This window comes from Mesocricetus auratus, unplaced genomic scaffold, assembly GCF_017639785.1.
Source record: "Mesocricetus auratus isolate SY011 unplaced genomic scaffold, BCM_Maur_2.0 Super-Scaffold_100028, whole genome shotgun sequence".
In the NCBI taxonomy this organism is placed as follows: domain Eukaryota; kingdom Metazoa; phylum Chordata; class Mammalia; order Rodentia; family Cricetidae; genus Mesocricetus; species Mesocricetus auratus.
The window spans coordinates 23,301,181-23,315,704 of record NW_024429209.1 but is presented as its reverse complement, the minus strand read 5'-3'; the positions used below and the strand labels follow the sequence as shown (position 1 = coordinate 23,315,704).

The 14,524-nt window shown below is 49.0% G+C and overlaps 1 protein-coding gene across 4 annotated transcripts in view; it reads right to left on the bottom strand.

Annotated features, from left to right (window-relative positions):
• Positions 1 to 1,347: 1,347 nt before the first annotated feature.
• Cdh4 (cadherin 4) overlaps positions 1,348 to 14,524 on the bottom strand; it is a 498,494-nt gene continuing 485,317 nt past the window's right edge. For all 4 annotated transcript variants that reach the window (XM_040732662.1, XM_005074507.4, XM_040732664.1 and 1 more), the window contains 3 exons: positions 12,907 to 13,046; positions 12,051 to 12,215; positions 1,348 to 2,727 (listed from right to left, as the gene is read on the bottom strand). In XM_040732662.1, coding sequence (XP_040588596.1) covers positions 2,521 to 2,727; positions 12,051 to 12,215; positions 12,907 to 13,046 — 512 coding nt within the window. In that variant the 3' untranslated portion in view covers positions 1,348 to 2,520. The remainder of the gene's footprint in view (positions 2,728 to 12,050; positions 12,216 to 12,906; positions 13,047 to 14,524) is intronic.

Sequence of the window (14,524 nt, the reverse complement as noted above, 5' to 3'; positions counted from 1 at the left end):
GAGCTGGCCACCAGCCTAGTTTGGCTGGGCCCTGACACGTTGTATCTACAAGCTACAGAAGAGAAACATTTGACGCTGACTGTATGCTTCGCTAATGCTAACTTGTTGGCCTTGGAACAGAGTTCCAAGATGGGGATGCGTGGAACCCTGTCTTTCTCGCTGATTGGGGTGTTGGGTGAAAGGGGCAAGCCGTCCAGCTTTTAGGGAACCCCATGAACATTCCTGCAGGGGCCTGGCAGTGACAGAGGTCTGGGGTAGGGTGGGGTCAGGGGAAGGCGGAGGCAGGTGAGACGGTCCTCCAGATAGCTGATAGATTTGGTCCCTCCCATCCCAGGGTTCCAAGAAAGTCTTGGGATTTCAGAGGCGAGTTCAGGACTACCGTGTTCCCATATTCATATGTGCACTTCCAATAGAGCATTCACAGTTCTCGGGTTTTCCAAAATCAAACCCAGAAAAGTCTTCTCATTCCCCCAGCCCTGACCCACAACAATCCCACCAGTGGCCATGCCAAGCTCGGTACCACCCTCCCTGGTTGCGGACCCCGAGCATTTTGCATAGGAGAGCTTATCTCCCCCCACCCACCCCAGCCCCGGTCCCTACCCCTGACCTTTTCGTGAGCTCTGCTGGTCTGGCTGGGTGTAAGAAAGCGGACTCTCAGGAAGCTACAGAGACCGCCTAGGACATATGCGGGCGTGAGGAGTAAGAACGGACACAGTTGAACTCACAGCAAGCTCAAGTCCAGGAGTTCAGAGTGGGGACAGGTTTGGTTTGGGGAAGAACCCTGACATCCAATGGGCCATACCCACAAGTTTGGCGCCCACGAGTTGACTCAGGTGCATCTTTGAGGCCAAAGCAGTCTGGAAAAGGAGACAAACCTAGCCATGGGTCAGGGCAGAGGCCACGAGGAGCCATGAGTTAGAGACCTCTGGCTGGGAGTGTGCTATCTCCCGGGTACACCAAGCCCTTTGGCAGCCATCCTGGCCCCAGTAGTAGGTATAGGCTGGGGATCTGGGACAAACTTATTTTTTCATCAATGCTGGGATTTCTGTTCTCTCCCCAAGGAGACATCTTTCTTGGGGAGTGTGTCGTACTACCTGGGGTAAGCCAGGAAGCTGACTCAGCCCAGGGAGCTCCTCCAGTGCCTTCCTTTCAGCCCCATCCCAAGGCTCCTTTGGGCCCAGACACGCGAATGTCCTAGGTCTGTTTTCCCGTCTAATGAGAAGGGCGGCTTTGCCATCTCCCACAGGTCCTATTCACTGTCCTACAGAGGTGGTCACTCGGCCCAGTTTGCCCTGTATCAAGCTACCCATGCAAAGAACAATGCCAGATCCAGAGAACCAGAGCATATGTGGTCACACAGACACCTAAGAGAACCTCACGGGCCACTTGGAATAGGCCCTGACATCCACAGCAGTTCACAGGGTCAGGAAGGAGCTTGGGCTAGATGGGCCCAGGGAAGCCAGGCAGCTGCCACAGTCTGACTAGGCTCTGCCCCCTGCCCTCTGCAGAGCCTGGGGAGTGCATTGAGGGCATTCGGGGGTTCCGTTGAGGGTGCTTGCGATTGCTACGCCTTCAGCAGGATCCCTCAGGGGCTCTCCCTGAAGAGCAGAGGGCGGTGCCAGTGTCCATCAGGGTGCTGTGGCTTCTTAGACAACACGCTGTCCTGGACCAAAGCGAAAGGGGGCCTCGGTGCTATTGGGGGTGACAGCTGGTCCAGAGAGGCTTTCTGGTGGACATGTCATTGGCCAAGCGGAGAGACAAGGACCGCTTGGGGTGGTCTCTCGGCACCCCACGCCTGCCCCAGCAATTTACAGTATCTCTGGGGGGTGGAGGGGGAGGACACGCAAGTTCAGGTGAAAGCCGAATCCACGCAGAAGTATCTCTGCTGACGGAGTTGGGCTAGCCCACTGCCTTTTGGCACCGGAAAAGTCCGATCCTCACTTAGCAGCCTTGGGGAGCCCAAAGGGCCCAGGAGACACCGACCGTGCCCAACAAAAGCCGTGGAGATCTGGACCCCATACAATTTTCGCAAATAAGCCATCCCCCTTCTTTTTCTCAATAAAAGACTTTAAAAAAAAAAGAAAAGACATATTCTCTTCCACTCTTTGCTTGTTGCTCTTTAGAAGGGACCAGATGGGGTCAGGGGCTGTAGGTGGGGATAGACAGAGGTGGGGCCTCGGGCTGTCGCCTCTTTCAGTCACTCCTGAGTTAGGGAATCTGTCACGTGTACCAAAAGGCACTTTTGTTTGTTTGTTTGTCTTAACAGTGCTTCTGTTGTAAGAAATTCAAGTTAGGGCTGTGCCTCTGGCTCTCCCTTCTCGGCACATGGCTACTGAGGTGCCTGCAGTGGTGGTGGGTGCCCTGTGGGTGGCCTGTGTCCGTACTGCGCAGCTCCACTCGGGGGTGGGGGATGGCAGTGGGGAGGGGCCTCTTGACACCGGGAGGACTCCCGTGCCTTGGCTCAGTCCCGCTGCTCGGCCTCGAGTGCCCTTCTCGTGTCAGCGGGAGAGGTGAGGTTGGCTAGTCCTCCTCGCCACCCCCATACATGTCCGCCAGTTTCTTGAACCGGGGCCCCCAGTCATTCAAGTAGTCATAATCTTGATCCCCAGAGCTGGAGGAGTTCAGGGAGCTGACGGAGCCTGCGGTGGAACCACTGCCCTCGTAGTCGAAGACCAGCAGAGAGTCGTAGGGGGGTGCCGTGGGGTCGTTGTCAGCGGCTCGGAGTCCCTGGGGAGGTCATCCAGACAAGGGGTTAGGGTGGGGTGTGTGCTGTCAGCCCACTGATCTGACAGGGGAGGACCCACACTAGGGAGTGGGAGGAGGGCGGGGTCTTATGCACAGTAGGTACACAGTAACTGCTGCATGCGTTTGTCTGCGGCGTGTTTCCAAGGGCCAGATGAGGGAGCATGTTTACACAAGAGCAGACACAGGGGCTGGAGAGACGGCTGAGTGCTTGTCGCTCTTCTGGTGCCCACATGGCAGCTCACAGCCGTCTGCTACTCTAGTTCCAGGGGAATTGCCCCGTCTTCTGACCTCTGTGGGCACTGTACACACTTGGTGCACAGACATAAACGCAGGCAGAGTACTCATGCACATAAAATAAAATATGTAAATCAGCCGGGCGTTAGTGGTGGCACACACCTTTAACCCCAGCACTCGGGAGGCGGAGGCAGGAGGATCTCTGTGAGTACAAGGTCAGCCTGGTCTGCAGAGCGAGTTCCAGGACAATCTCCAAAACAATACAGAGAAACCCTGTCTCAAAAAACCAATATGTATATTTTGTTAATTTGCATATATATAACAAAATCAGGAATGAAAAGGGGGACATAATAATGGACACTGAGGAAATCCAGAGAATCTTCAGGTCATACTTTGAAAACCTGTGATCCACAAAATTTGAAAATTTAAAAAAAATGGACAATTTTCTGGATAGATATCACTTACCAAAATTAAATCAAGAACAGATAAGCAATTTAAACAGACGTATAACCCCTAACTAAATAGAAGCAGTCACTGAAAGTCTCCCAACCAAAAAAAAGCCCAGGCCCAGATGGCTTCAGTGCAGAATTCTACCAGAAATTCAATGAAGAGCTAATTCCAATACTCCTCAAAGTGTTCCATACAATAGAAGCAGAAGGTTCATTGCCAAACTCTTTTTATGAGGCTACAATTACCTTGGTACCCAAGTCACACAAAGAAACAACTAAGAAAGAGAACTACAGACCAATATCCCTCATGAACATTGATGCAAAAATACTCAATAAAATACTAGCAAATCGGATCCAAGAACACATCAGAAAAATCATCCACCAAGATCAAGTAGGCTTCAACCTAGGGATGCAGGGAAGGTTCAACATATGAAAATCTATCAATGTAATTCACCATATAAACAAACTGCGAAAGAAAGTGATCATCTCACTTGATGCTGAAAAAGCTTTTGACAAACCAACACTCCTTCATGATAAAGGTCCTGGGGAGATCAGTGATAATAGGAACACACCTGAACATAATAAAAGCAATATACAGTAAACCAACAGTCAACATCAAACTAAATGGAGAGAAATTCAATGCAATTCCTCTAAAATCAGGAACAAAACAGGGTTGTCCACTCTCTCCATATCTCTTCAATATTGTACTTGAAGTTCTAGCTAGAGCAATAAGACAACAAAAGGAGATCAAGAGGATACAAATTAGAAAGGAAGAGGTCAAACTTTCACATTTGCAAATGATAGTTTACATAAGGGACCCGAAAACTCTACACAGGAACTCCTAGAGCTGATAAACACCTTCAGCAAAGTCACAGGATACAGGATTAACTCGAAAAAATCAGTAGCCCTATTATATACAGATGATAAATGGGCTGAGAAAGAAATCAGAGTAACATCACCCTTTACAATAGCCACAAACAACATAAAATATCTTGGAATAATGCTAACCATACAAGTGGAAGACTTGTATAGCAAGAACTTTGAATCTTTAAAGAAAGAAATTAAAGAAAGTATCAGAAAATGGAAAGATCTCCCATGCTCTTGGATAGGCAGGATCAACATAGTAAAAATGGCAATCTTGCCAAAAAGCAATCTACACATTCAATGCAATCCCCATCAAAATTCAAGCACAATTCTTCACAGATCTTAAAAGAACAATAATCAACTTTATATGGAAAAACAAAAGACCCAGGATAGCCAAAACAACCTTGTATAATAAAGGAACTTCCGGAGGCATCACCCTCCCTGACTTCAAGCTCTATTACAGAGCTGTAGTCCTGAAAACAGCTTGGTGCTGGCACAAAAATAGACAGGTAGACTAATGGAATCAAATTGAAAACCCTGATATTAACCCACACACCTATGAACACTTGATTTTTGACAAAGAAACTAAAATTATACAATGGAAAAAAGAAAGCATCTTCAACAAATGGTACTGGCTTAACTGGATGCTGGTATGTAGGAGACTGAAGATAGATCTATCGCCATGCATAAAACTTAAGGCCAAATGTATCAAAGTCCTCAACATAAATCCAGCCACACTGAACCTCCTAGAAGAGAAAGTGGGAGGTACCCTTGAACGAATTGATACAGGAGACCGCTTCTTGAACATAACACCAGTAGCACAGACACTGAGATCGACAATTAATAAATGGAACCTTCTGAAACTGAGAAGAGTCTGTAAGGCAAAGGACACAGTCAACAAGACAAAAAGGCAGTCCACAGAATGGGAAAAGATATTCACTAACCCTACATCTGACAGAGGGTTCATCTCCAAAATTTACAAAGAACTCAAGAAGCAATCCTCCAAAACACCAAATGATCCAATTAAAAAGTGGGGTACAGAACTAAATAGAGAATTCCCAATAGAGGAGTCTAAAATGTCTGAGAGACACTTAAGAAAGTGCTCAACATTCTTAGTTATTAGGAAAATGCAAATCAAAACAACTCTGAGATGCCATCTCACTCCTGTCATTATGGCTAGAATCAAAAACACCAAAGACAGTTTATGTTTGAGAGGATGTGGAGAGAGGGGAACACTCCTCCACTGCTGGTGGGAGTGCCAACTCGTACAGCCACTTTGCAAATCAGTATGGAGCTTCCTCAGGAAAATGGGAATCAGTCAACCACAAGACCCAGCAATTCCACTCTTAGGCATATACCCAAAAGATGCTCATTTATACAATAAGGATATCTGTTCCACTATGTTCTTAGCAGCATTATTTGTAATAGTCAGAACCTGGAAGCAACCTAGATGCCCCTCAACTGAAGAGTGGATAGAGAAAATGTGGTACATTTGCACAATGGAGTACTACTCAGTGGAAAAAAAACCAATGGAATCTTGAAATTTGCAGGCAAATGGATGGCACTAGAAGAAACCATCCTGCATGAGGTAACCCAATCACAAAAGAACAAACATGGTGTGTACTCACTCATATGTGGTTTTTAGACATGAAGCAGGGGAGTGCCAGGCTACAATCCCACCACCAGAGAGTCTGGGAAACAGGGAGGACCCTAAGAGAGATATGCACGGTACCCAGAGAAGGGGAATGGGACAGGATCTCCTGAGTGGACTGGGAGCATAGGGGGGAGCTGGGGAAAAGTGAGGGGGAGAAGAGAAGGGGAGAGGAGGACATAGGGGAGGAGGAAGGTTGAGTCGAGGAAAGAATAGAGGAGAGCGTGATGAGAGATACCATAATAGAGAGAGCCATTATAGGTTTGAGGAGAGATACAGCACTAGTGAGGTTTCCAGAGATCTACAAGGATGACACCAACTGGCAATCTAAGCAATAGTGGAAAGGCTACCTTAAATGCCCTTCCCCGATAATGAGATTGATGACTACCTTATATGTCATCCTAGAGCCTTCATCCAGTGGCTGATGGAAGCAGAGGCAGACACCCACAGCTAAACACTGAACTGAAATCCTGGAAACCAGTTGCAAGGAGGGAGGAGTGATGAGCAAAGGGGTCAAGACCAGGCTGGTGAAACCCACAGAGGCAGCTGACCTGAACAAGGGGGAAACTCATGGACCCCAGACTGTTGACTGAGAGGCCAGCATGGGACTGATCCAGACCCCCTAAATTTGGGTGTCAGTTAGGAGGCCTCAGCAATCTTTGGGGCCTCAGGTACTAGATCAGTATTTATCCGTGGCATTCGAATGGACTTTGGGAGCCATTCCACATGGAGGGATGCTCTCTCAGCCTGGACACATAGGGGAGGACCTAGGCCCTGCCGCAGATGATATGACAGACTTTGGAGATCCCCCATGAAGGGTCTCACCCTCTCTGGAGAGTGGAGTGGGGATTGGGTGGGAGGTTGGGAGGGCTGGTGGAGGCAGGGGAGGAGGGGAGGGAGAGGGAACTGGGATTGACATGTGAAGCAAACTTGTTTCTAATAAAAAACATTAATATTGAAAGTCTCATAGCATTATCTCTATATATTTATATAATTATAAATAAATATTCTGATGTTCAATTTAAAAAATACATAAAAATAAGATATGGAATGTAGGGGCAGGAATCTCAAAGCTACAGGCAGCTACATCAAGAATGATGCTGGGCACAAATAGCACAAAATATCTTGGGGTAACTCTAGCCAAGCAAGAGAAAGGCCTGTATAACAAGAACTTCAAGTCTTTAAAGAAAGAAATTAAAGAAAATATCAGAAAATGGAAAGATCTCCCATGCTCTTGGATAGGTGGGATCAACATAGTAAAAATGGTAATCCTATCAAAAGTAATCTACAGATTCAATGCAATCCCCATCACATAATACCAGCACAATTCTTCATGGACCTTGAAAGAACAATACTCAACTCTATGTGGAAAAACAAACAAACAAAAAACCTTAGGATAGCCAAAAGTGTCCTGTACAATAAAGGATCATTTGGGGGCATCACCATCCCTGACTTCAAACTCTATTATAGAGCTACAGTAATGAAAACAGCTTGGTATTGGCATAAAAACCGACAGGTGGACCAATGGAATCGAATTGAAGACTCTGATATCAACCCACACACCTCTCAGCACCTAATTTTTGACAAAGAAGCTAAAAACATAAAATAAAAAAGAAAACATATTCAACAAATGGTGCTGGTATAAAACTGGCTGTCAACATGTAGAAGAATTAAAATAGATCCATATCTATTGCCATGCACAACACTCAAGTCAAAATAGATCAAAGACCTCAGTATAAATCCAGCCACACTGAACCTCACAGAAGAGAAAGTGGGAAATACACTTGAACACATAGGCACAGGAGACCACTTCCTGAACACAGCACCAGTAGCACAGACACTGAGAACAACAATTAATAAAGGGAACCTGAAACTGAGAAGCTTCTGTAAAGCAAAGAACATGGTCAACAAGACAAAACAGCTTGGGAAAAGAATGGGAAAAGATCTTTGCCAACCCCACATCTGACAGAGGGCTGATCTCCAAAATATACAAAGAACTCAAGAAACTAGACATCAAACTGCCAAATAATCCAATTAAAACAGAGAATTCTCAACAGAAGAAACTAAACACTTACGGAAATGCTCAACATTCTTAGTCATCAGGGAAATGCAAATCAAAACCACTCTAAGATTCCATCTTAAACTGATCTGAATGGCTAAGATCAAAAACACCAACGACAGCTTATGCTGGAGAGGATATGGAGGAAGGGGAACACTCCTCTATTGCTGGTGGGAGTGCAAACTTGTACAGCCACTGTGGAAATCAGTTTGATGATTTCTCAGAAAATTAGGGATCAACCTACCTCAAGACCCTGTGATACCACTGTTGGGCATACACCCAAAGGAGGCACATTCATACCACAAGGACATTTGCTCAACTATGTTCACAGCAACATTAGTCATAATAGCCAGATCTTGGAAACAATCTAGATGCTCCTCAATGGAAGAATGGATAAAGAAAATGTGATACAATACACAATGGGGTACTACTCAGCGGTAAGAAACAATGACATCCTAAAATTTGCAGGCAAATGGACAGAACTAGAAAAATCCACCCTGAGTGAGGTAACCAAACATCAGAAAGACAAATATAGCATTATTCATAAGTGGATACCAGATATAAAGCAAAAGATACCCAGCCTACAATCCACAACCCCAGAGAAGCTAGAACCCTCTTCCAGAATCATATGGAAGCAGATGCAGAAATTCACAACTAACCAATGGGCCAACCTCCTGGAGTACAATTGAAGTGAGGGAGGAGCAAAAATATGAACAAAGGAGCCAAAACCGTGATAGGAAAACCCACAGAATCAGCTGACTCGAGGTAGTGAGAGATCAGTGACTCATGTCTGACATATGGAGAACCTGCATAAGACCAAACTAGACTCTCTTCATATGAGTGACAATGGTGCGGCTGGAACAATATATGAGGCCACTGGCAGTGGGAACAAGACCTAACTCTAATGCACAGACTGACTCAGTGGAGCCCATTCTATATGGAGAGATACCTTGCCCAGCCAGGACACAGGGGTGTGGGGGGTGGAGAGGGTGCCTTGGTCCTGCCTCAACGAGATGATGGGACAGACTTAGTAGACTTCCTAGGGGAGGCCTTACCCTCTAGAGTGAGGAGCAGATGGGAGGTAGGGAGGGTTTAGTGAGGGGAGCAGAAGGAGAGAAGGGAGGGGGAACTAGGATTGGAATGTAAAAAATAAATTAATAATAAAAAAGAATATGGGCTGGGTCATATATAGCGTGCTGCCCCACCAAGGGTTAGAGCTGGAACAGGGTTAGGTGCAGGGTTAAATTCAGGGCTAGAACTAGGGCCAGGGCTAGGCTAAGTTTAGGGTTAGGGCTATTATTAGTGTTAAGGTAGGGTTACAGCTATTCTAGGGTTTGCATTAGGGTTAGGGTTCAGGTTAGGATTAATGTCAGGGCTCAAAGTGAGTCTTAGGTTAATGCTAAGAATAGGCTAGAAAAGTTAGGTTTAGGATTAGAGTCACAGCTCGTCTACGGTTAGTATGGGGATAGCTATGGTTCGGCCTGATGCTAGGGCCAGGGTTGGGGTTAGGATTAGGAGTAGATTTCATTCAAAGCCTAAGTTTCAGGGTTAGGGTTAGGGTCAGGGTTAGGGTTAGGGTTAGGGTCAGGGTTAGGGTTAGGGTTAGGGTTAGGGTTAGGTTAGGGTTAGGGTTAGGGTTAGGGTTAGGGTTAGGGTTAGGGACAGTGTTAAGTCATGTTAGTATCAGGGATAGGGCAAGGTTGGGTTAGGGTTATACTAGGGTTATGGCTAGTATTATGATTTGTGCTAGGGGCATTATTAGGCTTTGAGACATGGCTAGGGTTACAGTATTGGTTATGATTATGGTTAGGGGCTTGCCATTGTCAAGGATAGGGCAAAATTGGGTTAGAGTTAAGTTGTAGATATGGGTCAGGCGAGATGAGGGACAGAACTGTGTGTTCTGTTTCTTCCTTGCTAATTTTTTTTTAATGGTCTCCCTTCAGACCAGGCCTGGATCTCACTGTGTGGTTCAGATGTCTAAATCACCACGTTCAGTTCTCTGCAGAGCTGGGGAAATCAAACTTAGAGCGTTGTGCTGCGGGGCCAGCACTCTGCCCCTGGGTCAGGCCCTCAGCCTTCACGCTCTTAATCCTTTCTCTCTTTATGATATTTATCTTATTTTAAAAATTTTAAAATTTGTTTTAATTCCTCCTCCCACTGTTTCCTTCTCCAGTTGGGAGTTTTGTTCTTTTGTATTCACTCGTTCTAACTCTCCATTAGTGAACGCTTTTTATCGTCTGGGGGCTGCTTTGGCCCAGCTCTGCCCTGGGAAGGGAATGCTATTCTCATAACCTATACCTTTACTTTCTGTCTGTAATTTCTTCTGAGTGACTTAAAAACAGGCAGTGCCCTGGAAGTCGGGGAGCTGGTGGGACGTGCTGTCTGAGTGTCAGTGGCTGCGGCAGTTTGAATGTAATGGGCCTCCATAATCTCATAGGGAGTGGCACTGTTGGGAGGTGTGGTTTGTTGGAGTGGGTGTGGCTTTGTTAGAGGAAGTGTGTCACCGTGGGGGGCGGGCTTTGTGGTTCCCTATGCTCAGGATACTACACTCAGTCAACTTCCTGTTGCCTGCAAGATGCAGGACTCTCGGCTAACTCTCCAGTATCATGTCTTCCTCCTGTGCGCTGCCATGCTCCCTGCCCCGGTGACAAGGGACTGAACCTCTGAAACTGTAAGCGAGCCACCCCAATTAAATGTTTTCTTTATAGGAGTTGTTGTAGTCATGGTGTCTTTTCACATCGATAGAAACCCTAACTAAGACAGTGGCTGTCAGGTAACTTCAGGACTTGGTGACATTTCCTATGAGTGTTGTGAGGAAACTTCTGGACGTTTGCTGACCCACAGCCTGGGTTATCCTGTAAGAGAATCTGCCGGGGGCTGAGGTGTACAGTGTCACTGACCCCATTTCAAATACAATGAGTCTCGAGGACCTGGTGGTATAGCCACAACCAACCCCTCCCACCTCCATGCGGGTGGGTAGGCGGGGTCACACATGGGACCCGGAGGAGACTGCTTTCACCGTTTCCGTATGGTTTACAGAGGGGACCCCCGGGGAAGGTGCTATCACTGTTTCTGTTTACTGCCCAAGAAGGCAGACAGAGGTGTTAGCCAGGGACACGTTTGGTTGAGCAATGACATTTCCTGACACAAACGTCGTTTGCTTTCCAGAACTGTACAGTAACTGGTTTTTCTAGATCCTTCACTCCCAGTGTTATTGCTCTCAACTATGGCTGACCTTGAGAGCTCACCTGACATTTTTAAACTCATGGTTCCCTGGTTACTCCTAGCAATAGCTAACCGTGTGCCCCCAAAGGGAACTCCTCATTCCCTTTCCCACCCTATGGCTACTGCAGCCTGTAAGCAGACGGTGAGTTTTCTTGTTTATTGAACCAAAGATCTCTCTCTGCAGACCCCTGCCCCCACCCGCCAAATCAAACCGTGCTGCCATACAGCCCTTGTTTCCTTTTCGAAGACTTTATAAGAGACAGGGAGTGGTGTGACCAGCAGCCCGAGCCTTTCCTGGCTCAGCTGTGAGAGACCTAGCTTTCTTGTAAGGTGTGGAGGTCTTGCTGTCTGGTCTTAATACAGCCACAGGCTGAAGGCCAGAGAGGGCTCTGTGGGGTGGATTCCCACCTTTGTACTGTACAGGGGTCAGAGACATGCAGGTCAGTTTCCTTGGGTTCCAGGGTTCCAGTGTGGGCAGAAAGGGCATTCCCAGCTGCCCAAGAGCTACGTTGCTGCCTTTGCCATCTCTCCTGAGACAAATTCTTCCCACCGTTATCCTACTGCAGGCACAGGGTCCCAATTGATCCCATTTACCCCTGAGCATCTGGTGAGGGCTAATCTCCAAAGCCAGGAACCTTAGGCCTCCTCCTTAGAGGTGCCAAGTCGGCAGCTAAAGTGCCCAAGGCTACACAGGGCAGGAGGTCAGGCCTGGCCTCAAGTCTGGGTCTAGCCCCCTTTGACCCCGTAGAGCTCTGTGTGTATGTGTGAATGGGATTTTACGTTTACAGGGGACTCCTTGCTCAGGTCCTGCCAAGGTTCATACCTCATTGATGAAGTCTCCGATGTCACCTGGGTGGGGCACCACAGGCCTGACCGGGTACTGGGGCTCGGCACCTACTGGCCGTTCATCCACTCGACGCACACCAGGAGCCTTGCTCAACACATGCTCCATGGCTTCCGGCTGTTGTAGCTGGCTGAGGTCGTAGTCCTGGGGATGGAGGCCAAGTGGGTCAGGGGAACCGGAGAATCCCGAGCACATCCCTGTGCTCCGAGGGTGCCTCTGTATCAGTCTCCAGGCACACTGTAACTGTCCTACTCCATCCCCCCAGGCCTGTCCGGTCCACACTCTCCACCACCGTTTTTCCGCCTGACCTCCAGGTAGCCATGGGGTCTATGTCTGCTAGCTAGCTGCCTTACCAAAGCCTGGGGCTCCCTCCCAGCAAGCGACCCTCCCCGCCTACAGCTCAGCAGCCCTGGACTGCCACCTTGCACTGGTAGGAAAGGGCTGGGTCCTCCTTGCCGCTACTAGATGGCTCTGTGTAGCCCACCCACCCACGTCAGAGAGCCACAACCCCCTCCCCGAATGTCCAGGAGACTCTGTCCTGTTTCCTCCAGGACACAGAACAGTAATGGGTGGGGGCTGGGGGGCTGGAGAGGGAGGAGCATGGGAGGAGGACAGGTCTGATGAGAAGATGTAGACGGAGCCTTGCATGGCCGGTCCAGGCCGGAGCACGCACGGGAGAGGCTGCAGCCTGTGCCCGGGATCTGTGCCTCTGCAAAGTAGTGCACGATACCTTCCCGTAAGAAAGAGGACCAGGACGTGTAAGGGAAAAGCCCAGAGTGCTGAGCCCTGCTGAGCCCCTGGGATGTGGCAGGGAGGCTGAGCCCTGGGGGCTCACCTGGTCCTCCTCGCCACCGCCTTCCTCGTCGTACTTTAGGATGTTGTCGCGCACGTCGTCCTCGGGGTCGATGAGCAGCTGCTTTGTGTGACGCTCCTTCTCCCTCCGCTTCATCCACACCACGAACAGCAGGACCATGGCTGGGAGAGGAGGGGGCCGCACTGTGAGCAGCGCATGCACGCACGGGCATACGTCTGTGCGCACGCGTGCACGGGTGTGGACGCGTGTGCATGCACGGCCTTTTGTGCCTGCAAACGTGCATGCCTGGGCATAGCGTGAACGTACGATGGTTGGGTGCGTGTGCATTCTGTGTTCATCTACATAAGCAGATAGATCTGTGCACAGCTATGCCCTGTCCTTACAGCACACAGTGGGGTTACAGGTATGTGCACATCTATACCCGTCCTTCTGCCACACAGTGGGGTTACAGTGTGGCATGTGCACAGCTATGCCCTGTCCTTACACCACACAGTGGGGTTACAGTGTGGCATGTGCACAGCTATGCCTGTCCTTACACCACACAGTGGGGTTGCAGGCATGTGCACAGCTATGCCCTGTCCTTACACCACACAGTGGGGTTGCAGGCATGTGCACAGCTATACCTGTCCTTACACCACACAGTGGGGTTACAGGTATGTGCACAGCTATGCCCTGTCCTTACACCACACAGTGGGGTTGCAGGCATGTGCACAGCTATGCCCAGGCATTCTAGGAATCTGGACTCAAGCCCTTATGCTTTTGCAGTAATTGCTCTTACTACTGGATCATCTTTCCACCCCCTGCCATGCAATTCGTTTTGTGGGTGTTTTATCTGCGATTGATCTCACATACAGATGTGGAACCCAAGGGTGCAGATGGCCCACTGGATTCATTTCCTCCTTCGTGGAGGCGGCTGACTGAGCACAGATGTCACTACGAGGGACCATTATTCTTCAGAGCTATGGGAAGGTGAGGCTTTGTGTCCAGAAGGCAAAGGGAAGGGTTTCAGGGTACTATGTCTAGGCAGGAGCCATGGCACAGTGGTGCCCCATGGCAGAACGAGACTGGGAGGAGGGAACCCAGAAAGAGCCTCCAGCAGGTAAGCCAGGGGTGAGCAGAAGCATCTCCTGCACCTCCAGAGGCCCCGGGCCACTCCTGCGGAACACACTGGGATAAGGGGTAGCTTATCCAGGAAGGAAGGCTGTCTGGGGAGCAATAAGGACTCGGGTGCATCGTGGGAAATTATGTCCCCTCCCTGTCACATGTGGGTGTGCTGGCTTTGCCACTGGCCTTGGCTCCTTGTGCTGTGGCACTCTGCTTATCTCTGGACCCCTGGGAGTCTCAGCTTTTGCATGCTCCTCCCTGCGGGGCCTTTGCTCCTGTCTGGCTTCTGAGGGCAGGGCTCCTGTGAACACACAGGGGAAAGGGACACCCGGACCCTCACGAAGGTCTGCAGATGTGCTTCTGTCAGCCTCCTGTCACCTCCCCGCTGTCACACATTCGAGGAGGTACCAGGCAAGCTCTCCAGGGTGTGGGGTGGGGAGGGGGAGCGCCAACAGGAACCCCATGCAGAGGGACGCAGGGGTGGCCACCTTGACCAAGTGGTTTGATTGAGTGCTGTGATAAGAAAGATGGCAGC